This window comes from Lepisosteus platostomus, chromosome 7, assembly GCF_059453375.1.
Source record: "Lepisosteus platostomus isolate fLepPlt1 chromosome 7, fLepPlt1.hap1, whole genome shotgun sequence".
Lineage (NCBI taxonomy): Eukaryota > Metazoa > Chordata > Actinopteri > Semionotiformes > Lepisosteidae > Lepisosteus > Lepisosteus platostomus.
This window is the reverse complement of record NC_142617.1, coordinates 34,497,951-34,519,692: the sequence shown is the minus strand read 5'-3', so window position 1 is coordinate 34,519,692 and position 21,742 is coordinate 34,497,951. Positions and strand designations below refer to the sequence as shown.

Genomic DNA, 21,742 nt, shown 5'->3' with positions numbered 1-21,742 from the left:
GCCTGGAAGGGCTGCCTTCAGTTGAGCTTGAAATGGTGTGTGGGAAAGACCTTCTTATTCCAGTAGTTTGGTGAGGATTGGGATCTGGGATTGTGGCCTAGGTTGGTGATGAACGCCTGTGTTGTGCTTCTCAGGCGAAACAAACAGTACGATGGTCGGTCATGTCTCTGGTACCGAATGATGAAAGGGTGAAGATTCCCAATCTGAACTGTACTTTCCCCCCCACTCGTTAACTGCCCCACATCTTGATCCCTTTCCCAACTGTAAATACCGGGCAGAAAATAAGCCATCTAGTTTAACAAAGAAGTCTTCCACTGTGCATTGTGTTCTTGCCGTTTTCTTTCTGAGCCTGCAGTTTCTGGCTGTCAGAAAGACTTGCAAAATGATTAACTTTCTTACATGAGACCAGATAGCCCCATTCATGGGAAAACCTGATGGGTCTGTGCTGGGTAGAGAAGACCTCTATGAAGAGGGGCTGTTTCTTCGGATCTTCTCCTGCTTTAAGCAGATGTCAGTTATGAGAGAGCCGCATGGAAAACCGGGTGAACAGCGAGTGCTACCCATAGGAAGGTGGGAATGACTATATCAAGCGCTTGCATAATGCAGGAAGCATTCATTGGTGTGCATGAGCCCAGCTGTTTAAATGCCAGATACCTACTTCGTGTGCCTGTGCCAGAATGTGATTGCAGTCACTCATGGGCTCAGGGCGGACACGGCGCTACTCCATACCCGACGGCCAACTCTGCTGTGCCACAGACATAGCAAAACTCTACACTGTCTCGGTTTCAACATGTAACTGTAACATGTTGAGTGCACTGAGCCCTTTTACATGTACACTGCTCATTTACGGGACAGCTCAAAGCTGCTTAAACTTCCAGATGACCCTAAGCTGTCCTAAAACTGGCCAGTTCCCCGGGTCACCCTGGGCCAGCTTGGGGACATCCTAAAAGTGGCTGGCTCCCACACAAAGTGAGTTTCACCAAGCAACTCCCCCCCTCCGCTGTAACTAAAACTGTCCTCAATTTAGGTGCAGAAAATGCATCAATGCCCTAAACAGCGAGTCAGGAAAACAAGATTATTGCCCTAACGAAGCCCTGCATTGTTTTGTCCGTTCCATTTGATCTTGTGCCCTGTAGTTCTTGTGTCGACAGTGTTATCAAGTCAGTGTGTTGCTTTTTGGGAGCTATGGTTGATTTCTCCACCAGTAGTCTCCCATCTTGACGCAGTGCTACCTCAACTGGGGAACTGGGGCTCTCGCTTGAATTCTGGACCCGGGGTGCTGTCTGTATAGAGTTCACGCATGTGTTCAAGCAGCCTTCCTCCAAGAGTCCGACGACATGATAGTAGGTTAATTGACTTGAACCTATTGGCCCTGGTGTTTTTGTGTCTATCTGCCTTGCAATAGACTGGTGTCCCATCCAGGGTGTATCCTGCCTTGTGCCCATTACTTGTTGGGAGAGGCACCCCCATGATCCTGAATTGAATGACGAGGTAATTGATGCATAGTCTCCTGCCTGTTATTGGCTTATTGAGAAAACTAGTAGTTCAACTGCACTAAGATCTGTGAAGTGGATTGCTGTAATATGCTGATGTGTGTGTGTGTGAATCAGACCTGAGCCTGCTCAGGATCACTTCAGTAAACACAATATGACAACGTCTAGGTTCCAGTGGAAATGCAAATTGATATCTTTTCAGCACCTAGATGTCCATGGGATAGGTGCTCCTTACTGAGCTTGGGCACCTTCTTGAGAGCAGAAACCATTAAAATGATCTGATCAAACAAGCAGTTTAATTAAGACCATTCATTAATGGAATGGTCTTAATTATGTCTATTATTTCTGTTCATTTGGAAGAGAAACCAGCAGATACAGGTGATTTACAGGCTAGAACCCTGCAGCATATCCTCAGTGTTGTGGACTGCTGTCGCTCCACACACCAGCTGCTGCAGGTCATGCCCATGCAAAGCAGACAGCTTTAGCTAGGAAACATGGTAGCTCCAGTACTTCAAGTGTAAAATCTTTAATTTGCTACGACAGAATTTTGTATTGTTTGTTCTCCATCACAGTGCTTGGAAATTAAGTAAAACAGGAAGCTATGAGGGCTTTTCTGTTTCCATTTTCTAGCTGAATAGCTCGTTTTCCACTGGGATGCTGCTGTAACGAAGTGCCAGCAGGTGTAATAATTGATGGAAAAGTGCATCCAAATGCGCAAATACATGCAGGCTGTTTTTCGGGCCTGGATTCTCCTTGTCTTGACAAGGGTAGCGTACGCCTCTGTTGAAAGATGTGCGCTAGTGTAAAGGTCACTGGCCTTGATTCAGACTCCCCGTCTTGCATCGAATTTGGTTTATGTTGCCTGGTTCAAGGACCGTGAAAAGAAAACCCGGAGAATGCTGTTATCATTCACCGTGGGCATGTGTTGGTCTTGATGTATGTGATCAGGCATTTACTTTTAATCTTCGAGTAATCATACCTGAAGGGTTCAGATGGCCAGGTCTAAAAATAAAATTGTCTATATATAAATAATAGCCTCAGAGTGGTTTCTGTCTCTGTTAATGTAATATAAAAATATAACTAATCTAAAGGGTGCTTACAGTTAGTGTAGTTCAGATTGATTCAGTTATAATTATGTGCATACCTATACAATACTGTTTTGGGGGAGGCAAACAGGGTTGAGGGGTTACCACTGCTTCCCTGTGGCCAGTCCTCTTCCTGTTTCAGTGATGTTAATGGGATTGCTAGACAAACATGATACTGTCTGGATGAATCTTTAAATGGCCACAGGTGAGGAGATGTGTGTGTGCTGCTCATATATACCTGCAGGCAAGGCAGGGACGTCAGTTACAAAATATTTTTTTTAGATATTAAAAGAGAAGGAGAGATACCTTACTCTATTAAAATGAACAGTCTTGATTGGCATAACCCGGGCAATAAATCTTCATATTGAAGTGGTAGAACTCTGGATACTGACTGGAAATTTCTGCATGAAATTTGTGTTGCTTTTCTAGTCCTTGGATATTTTGTGGAAAACTTTAAAGAAATGTTATAAAAAGCTGCATGACCTGTGGTTTGGGGTTGGTATTGCCCACATTGCAGAAATTGTAACTCGGTCTCCATGAGACACACAGACGGGGAGAGAAGCTTGGGGTCAGAGCGCAGGGTCGGCCATTGATACGGCGCCCCTGGAGCAGCTGGGGTTAAGGGCCTTGCTCAGGGGCCCAATGGAGTAGGATTCCTCTGCCGGCCGCGGGATACGAACCATCAACCTTTCAGCCACAGGCGCAGATCCTTAGCCACAGATCCACCGCTCCGCCCTTGTGACTTCAAACATATGCTGGAGAAGTCTTAATGTTAGCTTTGGATGACAAAATTACAGCCTTAGCGTCGTGGGGGGAGGTGTAATCTTTTTTCATTGCTTGTTCATTAAGGTGTTGGCCTGTAGGTTTGTGATGACTAAATCTGTTTGTTCCACTGATATTTGCTACATGGTGCTGACAAGCTCATGTTACCCAGGACTCCAGGATTTCCTGTAATCTTTCAAAAGCAGTTTGCCTCTTATTAGCTTTTATTATTCTCTCTTTAGAAGGAAGAACTAAGCTATATCTCGTTGGACAGCCTACTGTTCATACACAATACACTGTAGGATTCTGAGAAGCAATCAAAGTGCCTCAGGGTAAAAAGATGACTTTTTTGTGCACTGTTTGCGGGAAATGGCCCCCATCCGTGAACATGAATGTTTAAGAATCTGAAGAGCAGCAGGTAGGGCTGTAAGGTGGTGTGGAAGTACACATCTGCTTCGCATACCCCAGGGTCCTGTGTTCTGTTCCAGATGGGAGTACCTATCTGTGTGGAGTTTGCATGTTCTCCCTGTTTGTGTGTGGGATTTGATAGTTGCCCCAGGTTCTTCCCCCCACCCCTTGCAAATGTGTGTGGGTGGTGATTCCCATTGTGAGCAAAATTGTTGTTTGTGACTAAAACTGAGCCAGATGAACAGGTTGGGCTAACTGCCCTCCTCCTGTCTGTTGCTGTTCTCTGACTAATCTTGAGATTAAAGTACCACTCTCTTGAGACAAATGTGCCTGTAAAATGAGAAAAAGAAGGACATTTTCTGGATTTGCCTGCTGTGAGTCCAATTCACACTTTTTCAGTTACTCATTTTTCAGCCGGCTGTCCAGTCAGACTAGGATAGAAACAACTAGTACCTTCAGCTTAACAATCGAAGGCAACCTACTCACTTCAGACCAAAGCAATTGTAAGGATTGAACCTAGAATTTAACCACGAGAGCTGAGGGATATTACCTGGGAGAAGAACTGGGCAGTAAAGCTTTACTCAAACTTTACCATAACCATAAGGAGTTCCAAGTCACATGGGTCTTTATTGAGTTATTGATCAGCATTATTGATCAGCTGAGGATGGAGGACATCTGCTCTTCCTGGTTCATAGAAGCATCATAGAAACCCATCTGTGCTGTGCAAGACTGATGAATGAATGGATGTCAGGCTTTTACATTAATATGAGTGATAGATGTAGTCATATTATATTTATTTAGCTCCGGGGTTTACAAAAATTACCTTTGATTTTTTTTTTTTTTTCCCTGTAATGTAGATTTTAGCCTGCTTCTTTTCCATCTTTGGATCCAGTTTAGCCAGGATTACTAGCTGTGCAGTGAAAGCATAAAGTCAGATCTGTCTTCTGCAGCTGAGGTGTCACTTGCTGGTTTTCCATATTGCTTTCCTATGTGACACAGTGGTTCGCCTTACTGCCTTACAGAACTGGGGTGCCATCTGTGTGGAGCATGTATGGTATCTCCGTGTTCACATGGATTTCCTCCAGGCGCTCCGTTTTTTTTCCCCAGTAACACCCTGGTGGGTAAATCAGTGTGTGCGTCGGTGTCTGTGTGTGCTTTGCGATGGACTGGTGTCCCATCCAGCGTGTGCCCTGTCTTGTACCTGTTGCTTTGTGAAATAGGTCCCAGCTCCTCCGGGACCCTGAATTGGATGAAGCAGTTTGAGAATGGATGGATGGACTAAAGAGCTCACAACAGGCACAAACAGTGTCATGTTAAGCACCTCACATGTGTTTCTTCCTCTTAGTCCTTGGTTTTTGAAGGTCTCTGGGGAAGCCTCCTGTAGCCTGCTCTGTCCACAGAGAGAGTGACTGCCATCCTTAAAATACTGTAACAGTATTCCAGAAATTACGGGTTTTAGAATGAATGAAGAGTTAACCAGGTCTAATCTGTGTTATTTATGAAGTATTGCAAGAGAACTTAAAGGTCTTTCTTTGCATAGTAACCTGCTTCATTCCACATATCTTGAGCTGTGAGCTGTCATTTAAGCCAAGCCCAGATGCTCTATAATTCAAGATGGCTCCAGTCCTAGAGGTAGATTTACAGAAGTACTGCAAGGTAATTCATTCTATGGCTTTCCTTCCTGCTAGGCCTGTTTCTGCCAGAATCGACTGCTTGTGAAACCTGAAAGGCAGCAAACTGCTGTGCAATAGGAGTCTGGTGTCTCTGCAGACAAGCCTGCAGCAATTCTGAAAGAGGAAGTTGAGGCTTTTGCAGAATTCAGAGCCTTTACCTGAAATGGTAAAAATCTGCAAGGCTGCCTAGCGAAGCAGGAAGCAAAGAATGTCTCATTAAGACTGCACTGCCGAATCTCTCTCTCTCTCTCTTTTTTCCGGCTACTGAAACAGTTTTGCAAGAATTTGATTGTGGTTCCTTACTCGGAGATCGCTTTTGAAAGAGCTGACAGTGTGATTGATTGTGTATGACAAATCTGCTGAAATGTTCATGGCTTGGATGCTAAAATCATATTATAAGGATCTTTAATACACCATAAATCGGATAATGCTGTAATTTATGAACTACTCTTTTTTTTTTTAGTTTTAGGGTGTCTACACTGAAAATTACAGTGCACCATCTCACACTGCGGGTTTATAGAAACCGCAGCAGTGACTGGATTAATGTAGTTTACTGTGTCTCAGAATATTTCATCTTTTGAGGGCCTCTCACTTAATATTTTAGTTTATTCCAAAAACCTGAAAAGGCCCCAAAATATAAAACGTTCGTCTTCATCATGTTCAAAGGTTACCCAATCCCCTGTGTTAGGCACTTTGTACTGTGTCCCGTAAATGTGTTCTGAGGTTTCTGCATTGTATTCTTCGAAGTGGACTTGAGCTTGAGCAGAGCATTGCAAATATCTACCAGGGACATCGGGGGGTCTGCTTCTTAAAAAGCTGCAACGTGCTTGAAGTACAAGCGTGCGCAGTAGTCGTCTCAAGGTGGCGGGGGAGTTAACGGGTTGTGGGGCGCTCCTCTTCTTGGTCTGCTGTCAAAAGCTCCCCTTCTCTAACGTAAGAGCCCAGACCTGCGCAAGCCTGAAACTAACCTGTCAAACTCCCACCCCCCCCCCACCCCCCGCACTACCCCAGTGTATCTCACTGCCAGCAACAGATAGCCTACATGCTTACATGTGCAGTATGGCTTACTAAGAAAAGCCCAGGATAGAGTTCCTGCCATCTAAGGAATGGCAGAGTTTGAGAACCTGCAGAGAAGGTATTTTCTCTCCCTTCTATTGACTCTGGTGCCCAGTATTGAACTCTGGTAACCTGAAAGACTCCTACTGTGCTGTAGTATTTCATAATCGAGTGTGTGGTTACTACACTGTGCTTTTGCAAGGGTTAGCAGTCAGGCCTCTACCTGTTCTCTAACTCCTGTCTTCAGGGGTGGCGAGACTCTGTTTTAACAAAAGAGAAATTGAGAAGCAGAAACCAATTGAGTCAATTTGACTTTTCCAGTCCCGGCGAAAGAAATTCAAACTCATTTGCGCATTTCTTGCACCGAGTATTGTCTTTTCTGCGGTTTGCTGTCGCTCCCAGCTGCTGGAGAAGTGCCAGCCACAGTTACTTCCCCTGTGTGAAAGTTGAGAGGCAGGTCTCGCTCTCTCTCTCTCTCTCGCGGCTGGGTGTGACGTCAGGCCAGCCGGGCGTAAGCTGACCAACCCAGAGGACGAGGGACTTGCTGGTGTAACGTCAAAAGTTTAGAAACAATCATGGGCGTGAAATGTAGACCGCCATCGCAAGTGACCTATAAAACTGTAGAAACACGCTGATACCCGTTCTGGCATTTACACAAAACTGTTAAAAAAAGCATTTGGAAAAGCTGAAAAGAAGGTCACAGTTTTTAAAAAAAGAACCCTATGCTGTCATGGCAATAGCAAAGACAAGAGGTTAAAAAAAGGCAAAGGAATACATGTGCTGTAGGTTTAGATCAGGCTTTAGATGCTATCTGCTACTTCTCTTTTTCACATGAGATTCAAGTTTTTTTTATCTTGCTATCTGTTCCACAGGTCCGCATAGCAGCCAATTTTGTCACCCATGCTCCTCCAGGAGAATTTAACGAAGTCTTCAATGGTGAGAGGAGCTGTTTTGTGTTTTGCTTCTGTGAGTTAATGTCAGTTTGGTGGACAAATGTCCGGCTGCCTTTAAAGGTTAATCAGTAGCAGGAGTGATTACGGCAGCTTCCAGTGATTGTATCAGCCTTTTCTTTTTAAAAAATGAAAGTCATTTACGAGAAAGTAAGGAAATATTGATCCATATCTGAAGAGTCTTTTTGTCCAGTAATACCAACTCCTAAAAAACGCCTCTTTCGTAAGAAAGGTCTGCTCATCAGTCTTTCAAAACGAAATGTTTTAGTTTTCAATTTTTTTTCACAGTTTAATAATGTGGGTATTGCATAATGTTTGGTCTGGTCTGTTAGCACTTCTGTGACAAGCTGTTCTGTTGTGATCTTTAAATAATAATGGTAAAAGCAGTATATATTGTCTAAGGTCTCACATTCATCACTAGGGCTGAAAGATATCTTACATTCTGTTCATAATTGTACATGAAATCAAATCGTTGAATTATCAGTTAAAGCCAGTTCATACAGAACCTCTTTACAATGCGAATCAGGCTCTGATTTGTTTGCCCTGTCAAACAGATGACAGTTGGTTTGGATATATTTGTGTTTTTACTCAAGTTACAGTTTAAGCTACAGACACTTTTCATAGTGTTTGTAATGAAAATTAAAATGTGCCAACAGAAAAATGACATTCATATAGCATCCAAGCATTGTAATAGAATGAACCTAACTTATGTCAGTCAACACATTTTAAAAACTAGGCTTGGCCTGAATATTGGTTCCTAGCTAGACCTAGGAGATGTGAATAGCAGGGACTGGCCTGTTCAATACACTTGTGACCTTAAGGTGTATGTTCACCCAATGGGCATTGTCTTCTTTTTGCTAGAACATCCGTTCATCTGGGCTGGATGTCAGTTGCTTGATAAGTTATTGAGGTGAACCTGCAGATTAAGTACTGTATGTCATTGGCTTGTCTGGTGTATCTAAAAGTTCGTAAACCCACTGTGCTGAGCCGGAACCCAACTCTGTCTCCTTCCTTTTGCAGATGTGCGGCTACTGCTCAACAATGACAATCTTCTCAGGGAGGGGGCGGCACAGTGAGTACTTGTCCTCTCTTCCAGATTTCAGGGGGGTTTCAGTGGGTTTTGAGGGGGAAACGTCTCCGGCGCCGCAGGGCATTTTTTTTGCCTCGAGCTTAAAACATGCAGTTCATTCCAGATTTAGTAGTTTCAGACTGTAAAGAAGTAAAGCAGTTACCCAGTTAATCGCACCAAATCACAGAACACTGTAGTGCAAAGCCATTTTTGGACCAAATCCGTTTCTTTGCTTGTAAAGGACACACAATCACAGGTCTACCTTGGGGATAGTTTCAGTTTATACAGCCGTTTTAAATACCTTTAGGCCTCCTATTTCCAAGAAATGAGCTTCAGGTTTTGCACCCTTCCTTCTTTTTTAGAAAAGATGCATTAGCACAGCATCTTCTCCCTTGGCTTCACCCTTTGTTTCCTCTGGAAAGACTGCTGGCTTTCATTGGAATGAGTGTCCCAGTTTCTTCAGCTCTGTGAAGGCAGCAGTAACGCCTGTCACTGGTTAAGTAGACACTGGTCTGTGATGTCCTCTAGAGCCTGGAAATATTGAACTCTGGGTTTCACTGTGACACTGAGAATGGGCTCTACTGAGAATCAGACTCTTCTTGGCCTTTCTCAGCGTGGGTCAGCTCTCAAAGAGAATTCTAGAGGAGCCTGAAAACTGGAGCCCATTTCTCTTACCAGTAAGATTGGAAGGTACTTTCTGTCTGAGAACGTTCAGCAGGGAATTCACTGTTGGTTTTGTGCACAGTAGATAGTAGTAATATCCAAGCTATATGAAGGGTTCTTTTCTACAATGCCTTGCGAAAGTATTCGGCCCCCTTGAACTTTTCAACCTTTTGCCACATTTCAGGCTTCAAACATAAAGATATAAATTTTTTATTTTATGTGAAGAATCACCAACAAGTGGGACACAATTGTGAAGTGGAACGAAATCTATTGGATTTTTGAAACTTTTTTAAGTAATAAAAAAATGAAAAGTGGGGCGTGCAAAATTATTCGGCCCCTTTACTTTCAGTGCAGCAAACTCACTCCAGAAGTTCAGCGAGGATCTCTGAATGATCCAATGTTGTCCTAAATATATCTATATATATATATCAGTATATCTGTGCCTAAACTGGGGTTATAAATGTACTGCTCTGAAAACGTCTACACTTTACTCAGTGCTCAGTGTTTTTCCTTTTCTATGCAGAAACAATTCTGTGGAACCCTCCTGTTGAAATGCTGGCTATTTGTTTTAAGCTACGTTAGCTCTGATCGATGTTTTTAAGGACTTATGGATGTATAGAGAGGACCAAATTACGTTAAGGATATGGAACCCTTGACAATAAGTCAGTGTTATTTGGTTGGTAAATGTGATGCTGTTACGACAACAACACCAAGGCTGTTCATGTATAGTTACCTGAATTGTTGGGATCAGGTTGTTGATGATTCTGGTCACATTTCAAGTCCAGGACTTTTTCACAGCAGGATATCGATTTGTCATACAATACCCATATCCAGGAGCAAAACTGGCAATAGGCTGTAAAAATCTGCTGCAGCCATGAGGTTGAATTTTCCACATCAACGTATTTAATGGAATTGGAAATGAATCTTTTTTTCAGCTCGAGACTCATTTGGTTCCATTAATTCCTATCATGTCTAACTTTTTTTTATTTTTTTTGTTCTGCCACAGCGCGTTTGCCCAGTACAACATGGATCAGTTCACCCTTGCCAAAATTGAAGGGTATGACGATCAGGTGAGGGTGAATGATATTTTGGTTGAGGTAACAGAGGTTTGTCACAGCACCCTGGCTGCGACACTGCTTTGTAACCTCTGGATTTATTTCTCATGATTTCTTCTCGGCGTTCTAGAGCTTTTTTTAAAATGCCTAAGGTCGATGCCATTGTGTCACTTTGCTTGATCATAAGTTTTCAAAGGTCATGAATGGGTGAGACCTGACTCCATGAGGCTGTAAATCGCAAGTGAGATGGTTGAATGATGAAATGACCGATATAAGCTGCTCACACAGATCAGATTGGTGCCCTCCCAGAGTTCTAATATAATAGCAATGGTATGGCTGGGCTAAAAACTTAAGAAAACTACATTTTGTGATTAGTGTTGTACAAACAATGTAGTACAGAATAATGCAAATATTTTTAGTATGCATAAAGATGTAATTGATTGTTCTGAATTACGCTGTGTTTTATGATTATGACTCTCAGTGTACTTTTGTAACGGCAAGTATCTGTATATCTGGAGGAATAGTCAGAGATCATGTAAGATCGATGTAGGTCAAAGCGCCCGGCAGGACAGGAGACGACCAAAGGGAGACTTCCTTCAAGCGCGCCGTCATCTCCTCTAGGTCCTGATCACAGAGCACGGAGACCTGGGCCACGGCCGCTTCTTCGACCCCCGGAACAAGCTGTCCTTCAAGTTCGACCACTTGAGGAAAGAAGCCAGCGACCCGCAGCCCTACGAGGGGGAGGCTTCGCTGAGGTCGTGGCGGGACGCCTGCGACACCGCCTTGAGGGCCTACGTCAAGGAGCACTATCCCAGCGGCTTCTGCACGGTGCGTACCCGCTCCACTCCCGGAAGAGATTTTTGGGGAATTAAAGAATGGGAGTTGGATATTTCACATCTTGGTGTCACTCTTTCTCTTGAAAACAAGGGATTGTGAAGACTTATCCTGGAGGAAGCACCTATTGTAATAGGTTTTTAAGAAGTAGCACCCATTGTGAGATGGTTAACAGGTGCAGACTGACCAAGGTTCCTCAAGCAGCTCCTCCAGATTTGCGATGGATTGAAGTTTGTGTGACCTCTGTTGCCTTTTTTTTTCCTTGAGCCTGAAACATGCAATTCATTCCAGATATAGAAGTTTCAAACTGTTAAGGGCCTGAAAAGAAGGAAAGCAGTTACCCAGTTAAACAATAAAAATCGCAGAACACTCTAGTACAAAGAGATTTTTTGACAATCAGTTTATTTGCATGTAAAGGACATAAATTCACAGGTCTACCTTGGGGATAGTTTCAGTTTATACAGCCGTTTTAATTATCTTTAGGCCTCCTGTTTCCGAGAAATGAGCTTCAAGTTTTGCACCCTTCCTTCTTTTTTAGAAAAGATGCATCAGCACAGCATTTGCTCCCTTGACTTCCCCTTTTTTTCCTCTGGAAAGACTGCTGACTTTAATTGGAATGAGCGTCCCAGTTTCTTCTGCTCTGTGAAGGCAGTAGTAACGCCCGTTTAGTAGACACTGGTCTGTGATGCCCCCTAGAGCCTGGGAATATTGAGCTCTGAGATTCCTGTGGTCTAGACATTGCCTCTTCTGGCAAAAGAGTAAAGGCAATAGAATGCCAAGAACTAAAAAATCCATCTCTCATTCTTTTATTCAGAATGGGTGCTGCTAAGATATCTCAGATGCAGTATCCAGTGTGAGGTAGTTAACAGGTTGGTGTGGGTGCAGACTGTCCAGGGTTTCTCAAGCAGCACCTCCAGAACTGGGATAGTTTGACTTTTGTGTAACCCCTGCAGCTTGCCTGGACCCTCTGATCTCCTGTTAGAGCTGTGAGAGTTAGAGCTGTGCTGGTCCCACGTTGGTGCAGAATGCTGTTCTTGCTATAGCGCGGGGGTTGCAGAATGAGGAGGTGCAATGCAGGGCCTGACAATGCCCATGTAGGAGGAAGCTGTCATCTCGCATGTGCTTGCCACTGTCCGCTATTCCAAACTGAGACAAAGAGAAGGAACCACAGGAGAAATAGATGATCGCAAATGGGAGATAGCAAGCTCTTCTTGGAATGGAGCGAGAAGCTTCATTGGGATTTTATATTTATGAAAATAATAGTAGCTAAAATGCGAAGGAAGGGGATTCTTGCCTTCTTGCTCACTAACCATGCTCTCGCGGTTTGTCTAATCCGACATCATATGGGAGCTCAGGGGACTGAAGACGGGTGGGTGTTCTCAGATGGTGTTGAGATTGTTCGAGTTCCAGTTGCATTACAAATATGACTCGCTTCAGGCTATACTTAATGGTCTGTTTTTCCACTGTTTTCTTTTTATTTGTAACATTGGGTTAAGAGCAGGAATAAAATCTGTATTACAGACAAGGTGGAGCACTACAGCCAGTAATCAGATAAGATCACTTCATTTACTTTTCCTGGCATTATGTGAAATAATGCAATTATACACTTACACTTATATTGTGCTATTCTGGACACTCCGCTCAAAGCAATGGGGACTCCCCTCCACCACCACCAATGTGCAGCAATAGTGCGCCAGTACACTCACCAGCTATCAGTGGGGAGAAGAACAGAGTGATTAAGCCAATTCAGAAATGTGGATTATTAGGAGGCCATGATTGATAAAGGCTCAAGAGAAATTTGGCCAGGAGGCCGGGGTAACACCCCTACTCTTTTCGAGAAACATCCAGGGATTTTTAATAACCACAGTGAGTCAGGACCTTGGTTTTATGTCTCATCGGAAAGACGGCACCTTTTTACAGTATGGTGTCCCCGTCACTATTCTGGGGCATTAGGAGCCACACAGACTGCTGGGTGAGTGTCCCCTACTAGCCCCTATAATACCTTTTCCAGCAGCAACTTTAGTTTTTCCCAGGAGGTCTCCCATCCTGGCCAGGCTCACACCTGCTGAGCTTCAGTGGGCTGCCAGTTGTAAGTTGTAGGGTGTATAAATAGTTTCAATATCCTTGAAAGAATTGCTCTCAACAGCTAATAAAAAGGAAGCCTGATATAGCTGCAGCATACATGTCAAAACAGTGCCCTTTGAAAGTCACACTTAATTCTAATCGAATTGGCACTGTGGTTTCCTAATCATTTACCTAACAGGTAATCTGGCTTGTTTACCTGTCAGGGTAGAATGCTCATTTCCATAGACTTAGAAGAGAGCAGGTTTGCTTTTGCTAGAGTTCTGTTATTTGATAAGATAAGCAGCTGGTGAGGACAGGCTTAAGAGAATTTCAGTTTAGTCATTCAGATTCATGTGGCTTTATCAGTTTATTGAGCTGATCCCTTTATTTAAGAATTTCATTGCTTATAATGTTATAAAATCCTGAAGAAAAAACGTTATAAGGCAATGTTCAACATTCTAACAAGCTCATACATCAAATACACAAAGTTACTTATGGGCAGCTGCAGAAAAAGAGACCTTGAACTTGAACGGTGAACAGACAACATAACATTTTCATAAATGATGCTGGTGACCTGCTCCTTTGTGTAGTGGCATAGCACAGGTTATAAAAACAGAGGCAGAAAACTGGAGCTGTAATAGGCCAGGTATGAGGACACACTGTGGGACCAAGTTAGAAAAATATGATCCTTGAGTGGGATCAGTGGAGAGACACCCATAAGCATTCAGCCCATCCTGCTCCGATGTAGGACTTCTGAGTTGTTAGAGGGTGTTTCTGAATTAACAGGATGTCCTAACAGGAAGTTTTGAATGTGACAGATTTAAGAAGAAAAAAATCAACAGATATGTTGGTGGCAGACAAGATGCAGTTAAGTGCTTATTTATCTCCTTCAGGGAATTCACATTTATGCATGATCATACCATTCCACATAAGCAATACTGTTTTGCACACAGTTTCTGTTTATTTCATGGGCATAATTATGCCTTTTCTCTTCCTCCAGGTTTATGGCAAAACAATTGATGGGCAACAGACCATCATTGCCTGCATTGAAGGCCACCAGTTTCAACCCAAAAACTTCTGGTAAGAACCTGTTAATTTCCTGTCTTGAACAGAAGGGGTGTATCTGGTGCTGTTTCTATACAGAAAATAGCACCAGATAGTTTGTACAAATGCCAAATGCTGTTATGATAGTATTCAGCGATTATTTGGGACACAACTGTGAGTACACGTCAGCCTTCCTTAATTTAAAAAAATTGCTTGATTGATCACAAACATACGTGTTTCTGATGTTTACAAATATCCAGTTGGGTGTAACCTGTGAAACCTAATGAATAGAAGCTCTCCTGGACCCCTACTCTAAAGCTAGTTAGAATAAACAAAAAAAGTTGGGCTTTGCATTGATTAGGGAGAGAGGTGAGAAGTGTTGAATGAGGCGATCTGTTACTTTAGCAGTACCTGATCAGTCCTGTAGCCAAGGTTAAATCTGACCATCAAGACGGTGAGCGGTATGAGATGGACGTTTCAGGTTCGAAGGCTGTGATTAGCTTTATCTTGAAACGGAGTTCATTAAACCGAACCCGTGATGTCATTAAAGACATTCAGGGCTTTTAAAATGTGACAGAAACAACCAATTGAAATAAATGCTAATGCAGGCCACTGAGTGGATTGCAAAAGTGACATCACTTTCAATGTATGTGTGGTTCCTAGGTTAAAGGAACATAAGAAAGGTTACAAACAAGGGGCTATTGAGCCTATGTAGCCTGTTTGGTTGCTAGTTAATTGATCTGGTCATGTAAGAATATAAAAGGAAATAAAGTGATGGGATAAGGGAAACTGTTTTCTCCAACAAGAGAAATTGCTAAGTTGACAACTTTTGATTTGCTGTGAAGCTAGACAGTCAGTGTGTTGAAAAGGGTGATGTAATATGATTGCTGAATGGCCTTATATCTGGCAAAAAAAATACTTTAGGCTTTAATGAAAAAAGATTGAAATGATTGGTTTGCACTTTCTTGCAGTTAATTACATTAATTGCTGCTTATCACATTAAACCTTTTTTAAAAGAGATTCACCCAGCTTGTGACACCTGAAATGGCTGAGCCTGAGAGAGCCCTGTTTCCCTCAGCTCAGAGCATGGTGACGAGTCTTCGTTCTTTTTTTTTCTGTTCTTTCTAGGAATGGCCGTTGCAGATCTGAATGGAAGTTCACTATCACCCAGTCCACTTCTCAGGTGGTGGGAGTCCTGAAGATCCAGGTGTGTTCTGCATACTGGGATGGATCTCTGAATAACTGTTTGATTTGCTTTTTGCCATGCAAGGAAGGGGTTTTATTTCAGTTTGGTACAGGGAGCCCTGAAGTGACAAGGAGAGAGAAGAGCATGAGATCCATTCATTCCCCTGCCTTTAGTTTCATGTTCCCAGCCCTTTTAAGATAGATGCGGATTTGTATTGAACGAAAACGTTGTGCAGATTACAAAATATTAAGATATTCCATTCATCCATAACTACTTTATCCGATGAAGGGTTTCAAGGGAATCAAGGATCTCAGCAAGCAACAGGCACAAGGCAGGTTTCACTCTGGACGGGGTGCCAGTGCATTGAAGGGCACACAGACATAGACGCACACACACTCATGCTGGGGCCAGTTTTCCCAGAAGCCAGCCTACCCACCAATGTGTCTTTGGACTGTGGGAGGAGACTGGAGCACCTGGAGGAAACCCACACTAAAACAGGAGGATCATACAAGCTCCATGCAGATAGCACCCCAGGTCCAGAATTGAACCCAGGGCCCCAGTGCTGCAAGGCAGCAATGTTAGTGCCACCCCTATTCCATCTTTTAATCATCTTACACTGAAAGGGTGGCATTTGGCATTAAATCTCTTGCACCTTAAATCTACTTCAGTTGCTTTTTCATGTTCAGGGCAGTTTGTTGTTGACACGCACTACACTTGGTCTAATGAAGGACCTTCTTTTTTTTCCATCGCACAATGTGCCAATTTAAATTTCTTTCATAGTGACTCATCCTCTTTCATTTTTTGACTCTGAAGTAAAACTCGGGGTTAGCCTTTTGGCATTGAAGAGCTGGGATACCTCCCTTCATTTCCTAACCTGTTTGAAACTTGTCAGTGCTTTGGTGGCCACAGCAGTGTAAAAAAACAAAGCAACGTCCTGTCATAAAAGGTTTTACGATTCCTGTATCTCGTGTATGAGTTACAGTATATATATATTTTGCATGTCTCCTCTGCAATTGATTGTGCCTCTTTGCGTGTTCCCCATACAGGTGCATTACTATGAGGATGGCAACGTCCAGCTTGTTAGTCATAAGGATGTGCAGGAGTCCATAACAGTGACTGTAAGTTGGTCCTCCGGCTCTCTGAAGCACTGCCGGCACGCTGGTGCGGTTTGCTGACTCACTTCCTCGCATCCTGAGCTCCTGCCCTTAAAAGGAAGCTCGTTCAGATAAGATTCGAGCACAGCGCTGCGGCAGGAGGCCACCCAGCCACGGGCCCACATCGCAGCCCGCCTCGGCCTCTCGAGTCTAAAACACCTCCAGGAGTGCCGCTGGCTGTCGAGGAGCTCGAAAGCCAGTTCAGGCATGACCAAATTTTTATAAAACTAGGTCACAAAAGCATGTCCGGCTAAGTGGAACTGCTTTTAAAAACCGATAACGGGAGGTGCTGGTTTATACAAAGGGTGGTGGGAGTGTGGAACAAGCTGCCCAGCCTTATTGTTGGAGCTAGATGAGATCGGGTCGCTAAACTGCCATATGGGCTAGATGGACCCGATATTATGATAGTGTTTGTAACTGTTCTTATGTTCTTAAATGGGATGTTTTAACAGTGTTGTGCTGTTATTTCTATTTTGGTCTACAGTACTTGTGGAATAGTGAAAAGAGCAGAGGTATCAATTTAAAAAAATCAAATAAGAGTTTGCAATAAACCTGAACTTTATGGACGTATTTACAGGTGTTTTCTCTGGCATCAGTTTAGATGGGTGGTTGGTAGCTGTAGTGTTCTTGCATGGCCTAGTAAAATCGCACAGGAAGATAATGAGTTGTCTGTATTTATAAAATCTATCTATGAGAGTGCTTTCCAGCCCCATCAGAAGTCTATGGGTGTGTTTCATCTTCTCTGCAATAAACCTTTTCTTTTCGCACTCTTGCAGAATGAAACCCAGACTGCCAAGGAGTTTGTGAAAATAATTGAAAGTGCAGAAAACGAGTACCAGGTAAGTTCTCTCGCACCAAGCACGGTTCAGCTTACTTTTGCTTTTTTATCATCATTTCAATTTTTGCTTTCTGTTTCAAGGCTTCATTTTGAGCTAGTGGTGATCTCCTCAGCCTTTGATTAGTTCGTGTTTGTTTTCCCACCTCTCTGCATGTATGTGTTTAGGCGGGAAAGTCTCAGTCTGTGGCACCATTTAACTTACATTTTTCCCCGGGGCAACGCAAAACTTGGTTTCCTGTTCCTGTTGTGCAGTGAGAGATGTATTGCACAAAGCTGCCAGGCTCTTCAACCAGCGCGTTTTGCACCAAATGCTAAGTGTTTGTGCGGGCTGGAGGACACAGATGCACGACTTTTCTAAAGCACTGAAAACTTGCAAAGTTTTTTCATGTGGTTCTTTCATTTATTATTCTCAAGTGCAAAAAAACAAAATGTGATAAATATGATAATTATTCTTAGTAATTAGTAACCCTTACCGCTTAAAATGTGGTCGTTGACATGGCACATCTAGGAAAGAGGAAACTTGGTAATCAAGGTCTCTTGTAGTTTTCATTCCAACTGAGGATTGGACCCCGAAGAGAATCCCAAATCTGAGGGGTAACTTACATTTAAGAATTGTGTTTTTATTTGTTTGGAAGAGTGGGGCCACCTATCAGCCCACAGGGGCCAGTGTTAAAGGGCATACTGAAAACTTAACAAAACTGGCTTTGGCTCCAATTAAATATGGGAACCACTTGTATTTGTTGAATTTGTAACGCCTCTCCATGTGTATCCCTGTGGTAGTAGCGTAGGGATGGTAGCATGATAACTAAAAGAAAAATCCATAGAGTCTGATTTGTGGTGTAAAGCTCACAGGCGGAGGGCAGATGTCTGTAGTTAAACCAGCGACGTCAGGGCTGTAGGATATGGGCTGCGCTCCTGGTTTTTAGTCCTTTTGCATGTGTAAGTGGCACACAGAGGAGCAGACAAGCACTACTGTCTCATACAGCAGGGGGTACAGATGCCCATTATGAAAGTCGTAGTTGTTAATTACAGGGAGATATGTAGGAAAAAATGGGTATTTCCAGGGCATGCTAAGGCGCACGTTCTGAATGTGTCAGGATTGCCAATAGCTGGCAATGAGAAACCTGCAGTGCGATTTATCTCGGGTACCAGTTTGATAGGTGGAGAGGAAGGGGGGGAAAGTCTAGCCCTGCCTCATGGCTGGTTGGTATTGACATTGTTCCTTGTTTGCGACAAAATTACCTATTTTTTTGCAGGTAAGAAATGATTTTGAGACCAGGCCATTCCAAAAGATTGACCAAACTACTGCAGAATGAGTGTGTAGAGTAAAATGAGAATCCTGCCACCTTATATAACCCTGCCTCCCTCCTTTCCCATTTTTTCTTCTTTCCTGCGTGTCCCGGGCAGACGGCCATCAGCGAGAACTACCAGACCATGTCCGACACCACGTTCAAAGCCTTACGCCGGCAGCTGCCTGTCACCCGCACCAAGATCGACTGGAACAAGATCTTGAGCTACAAGATCGGCAAAGAGATGCAGAACGCTTAGAGCAGATGTGCATGAGTTCGCTAATGTTACCAACGTGTGCAAAAAAAAAAAGACAAACTAAAACTTTGGAAAAAAAAAGAGGCAAAGCAAGGTGTGGTCTCACGGAAAGTGTGGTCTGATGTTTGTTTTCCTTGGGGGGGGTGGGGGTGGAGGATTGATTGTTTTTTTTAAAAACCCAAGGTTTAAAATGGGCAGGGGTACTTTTGTTGCTCAGGCTATTGGAAAATCGAGATCTAATTGGATAAGCACTGACTTATCAGTAGAATTGAAGCTTATCTTGCATTTGAACGAGTTATTCTAATTATTCCGTACACTTTGAGACAACAGAGGCTTTTCTCTCTCTCTCCCACCCCCACGCTCCCCCCCCTCTATGAAGTCTCTGATGGAGGTAGTAACTAGTGCCCCATGCCATGCCAACTGACATGCTTAGCAGTCAGAGCTGTCTGCAGCAGTCAGATAGTTTTAGCTTGCTTACATCCTTCTTCATTTGCCCGAGTTGAGCAGATCCAATCTCAAACGGTTTTGATACACCTTTAAACAACATCCCCACTGCACCAGAGCTTCCGCAAACAAGTTTCGCAGTGACTGAAATAATGGTGCATAACTGCTATGTCTCCAATGTCAGGAAAATACTTTACAGTAACCCAGTTTGATCTTCTGCAAAATCTCTTTCCCATGGTAAAGATCCCAAGTTCAAGTGTGTTCCTTCCTCTGTGTACACAAGACAACGATTTGGTTATGCAATGTAGTGTTGGGGGTAATTTGATTTCTGAAGTAAGAAGTCTTAAGGCACTGTTGCCTATTGGGAAAACTGTGCTGTGGTTTTGTTTCTCCCCTCTGGTCTGCACGGGCAGAATTGACGGATTTAAAGGCAGCCAAAAAGTTGGGGGGGGGGGGGGGGAAGCAGTGTTTTTGTCTATGCATCCACACGCCATACCTAAACCTAGCCGCGGGGCTGGTTGCTTTGCAGTGTTAAAACTCCTTGCACAGAATTTGTGGTTCGACCTCTTTCTGTCTTAATTTGCGAAAAGCTGCCGCCCCCTTCTGGTGTAAAGTGTGAGAGTGGAGATGAACAAGTGGAAGTTATCCTATCTCCATAGATGTCCTTTTTTTTCCTTTCTTTAGCTTTTAGTGCTAAATATTTTTACAACTGTAAGAACAAACATGTATAAATTCAAATGGAATAAAGGATTTGCACCAAATTGTGGGGTTTCCTTAATCCAGAGGAATTTTTTTTTTTTTAAATAGCTTTTGTTTTTTCCTGGGTTCTTGGAGGCAGAAGGTGAATTGAAAACATCTCAACTGGGCAGCTTCTAGGACAGCATGTGGATGTTAACAATGTTAGTTGGCAACCTGCTTTCTGCACCTTTGGAATTCAAAGGGAAACTCCAAGATTGTAACCTCCAGGTTTTGAGCTGTGGGTGTTGAATCCTCTTGCCCAGGAGTGATGAATGCTGCACGTTCACCCTCTTATTCTCACAACAGCAGCAGTGTGGCTGCAGGACTGATGCAGCTCTCATCAATAACACTGCTTGCTTTCGGGTGCCAAGCAAGTCACAAGCAGGGGCACCCTGGTTGACTCAATTCTTGTGAGCTCTGGAATTGTTGAGCCACTTTAGTGCAATTCTCATCACAGTGGCTTAAAGTCATGGCACATGCTCTGACCAGCGATGTGTATAATATCGGGGAACATTTGCAGTCTGAAAGAGCACTGTAAAAAAATGTATTTGCTTGGGTGGGAGGGTGCCCCCCAAAATTGCCTGAGCTAGCTTTCCTTGGCCCTGTTTTTACCACTTCACAAAATCAGTAGGAGATTTTGGGGTTTTCCTATTCCTTGACTCAGAAAGTAATGGCCAACCAATTTACTCTTTTGAAGTCCCATCACTGCCTCTAAAATAGTTCTCTTTTTGCTGGTGAGAATGTTTAAACGTTTAAGGAAGTCTGAAATGTCCAGTGTGGGGTGTCTCAGTTGTGTCCTAAAGATTTTGGCTTGTGTATGAGCACTTCAAAAGGGAATGCCTATCTTTAATAAATAATGTATTCATCTTTTAGCTCTTAATCTCACTATCATGCTGTTACTGTAGGAAGATGAAACTGAATGTGTAAAACAGGCCGCTAGCTGGTTATATCCACATTTTCTGGCTGTATCTGGCTTTTCTGGGGAATTGCAGAGCTTGTTTTTGGTCATGTTGTAGCTTTCACTTCCTGTAGCATCTGCACTATTAGCATTGTCTTTACTATCTTACGCGCTTCAGTGAGACCATACCTTTCATAAAAATTAAATGCTTGGGGAGCCTTGGATTCGTAGATTTATGCAAAAAACAAAAGAATAGAGTGGCTCCGTTAAAATAACAGCACTACTAGTAACAGTTCTTGAAGCAATAGAGCACAGCTGACAGAAGTGTCTCTTCCTGTAAATGCATCTCTTTTGGAATGAAACCATCTGTATTATATCTCATTACTGTCATCCATTTATATCTTGTGGTCCTCTGTGTAAAACCATGTCGATTGGACAATACACTTGCGAGTTATTCTACCAGTGTCTCCCTCTTGTCTTCTGCTTGCTCTTGCTGTCTCTTCTTGTTGTGAATTGAAGATTGCCGTAGGTGATCAAACTACGTTAGTATTTTTTTTTTTACCTCCAGGTACAATGGCTGTAGCATTTGATCTGTCTGCATTTCAGAGTGAGGGAGGCCACGATCTGGAGGGTGGTGGTCTTTCACAGGAATGTAGCAGCACAGACAGAACTGACCACAGGATTTCTTGGGACCGGTGGGCCCAAAGTGAAGAGCTGCAAAAGGGATATTTCACGAAACCCTGAGCCACTTTTTTTTTTAAAAAAGGATTATTTTGGAGAAGT

At 43.2% G+C, this 21,742-nt stretch overlaps 1 protein-coding gene across 1 annotated transcript in view; it reads left to right on the top strand.

Annotated features, from left to right (window-relative positions):
* The window catches only part of LOC148658592 (F-actin-capping protein subunit alpha-1), a 34,075-nt gene extending 12,657 nt beyond the window's left edge, over positions 1-21,418 (top strand). Inside the window, exons 2-10 of the mRNA XM_088639978.1 lie at positions 7,350-7,413; positions 8,448-8,499; positions 10,166-10,229; positions 10,836-11,042; positions 14,113-14,192; positions 15,285-15,363; positions 16,389-16,460; positions 17,273-17,335; positions 18,742-21,418. Of these exons, the coding sequence (XP_088496104.1) occupies positions 7,350-7,413; positions 8,448-8,499; positions 10,166-10,229; positions 10,836-11,042; positions 14,113-14,192; positions 15,285-15,363; positions 16,389-16,460; positions 17,273-17,335; positions 18,742-18,882 (822 nt within the window). The 3' untranslated portion in view covers positions 18,883-21,418. The remainder of the gene's footprint in view (positions 1-7,349; positions 7,414-8,447; positions 8,500-10,165; positions 10,230-10,835; positions 11,043-14,112; positions 14,193-15,284; positions 15,364-16,388; positions 16,461-17,272; positions 17,336-18,741) is intronic.
* The last annotated feature ends 324 nt before the right edge of the window (positions 21,419-21,742 follow it).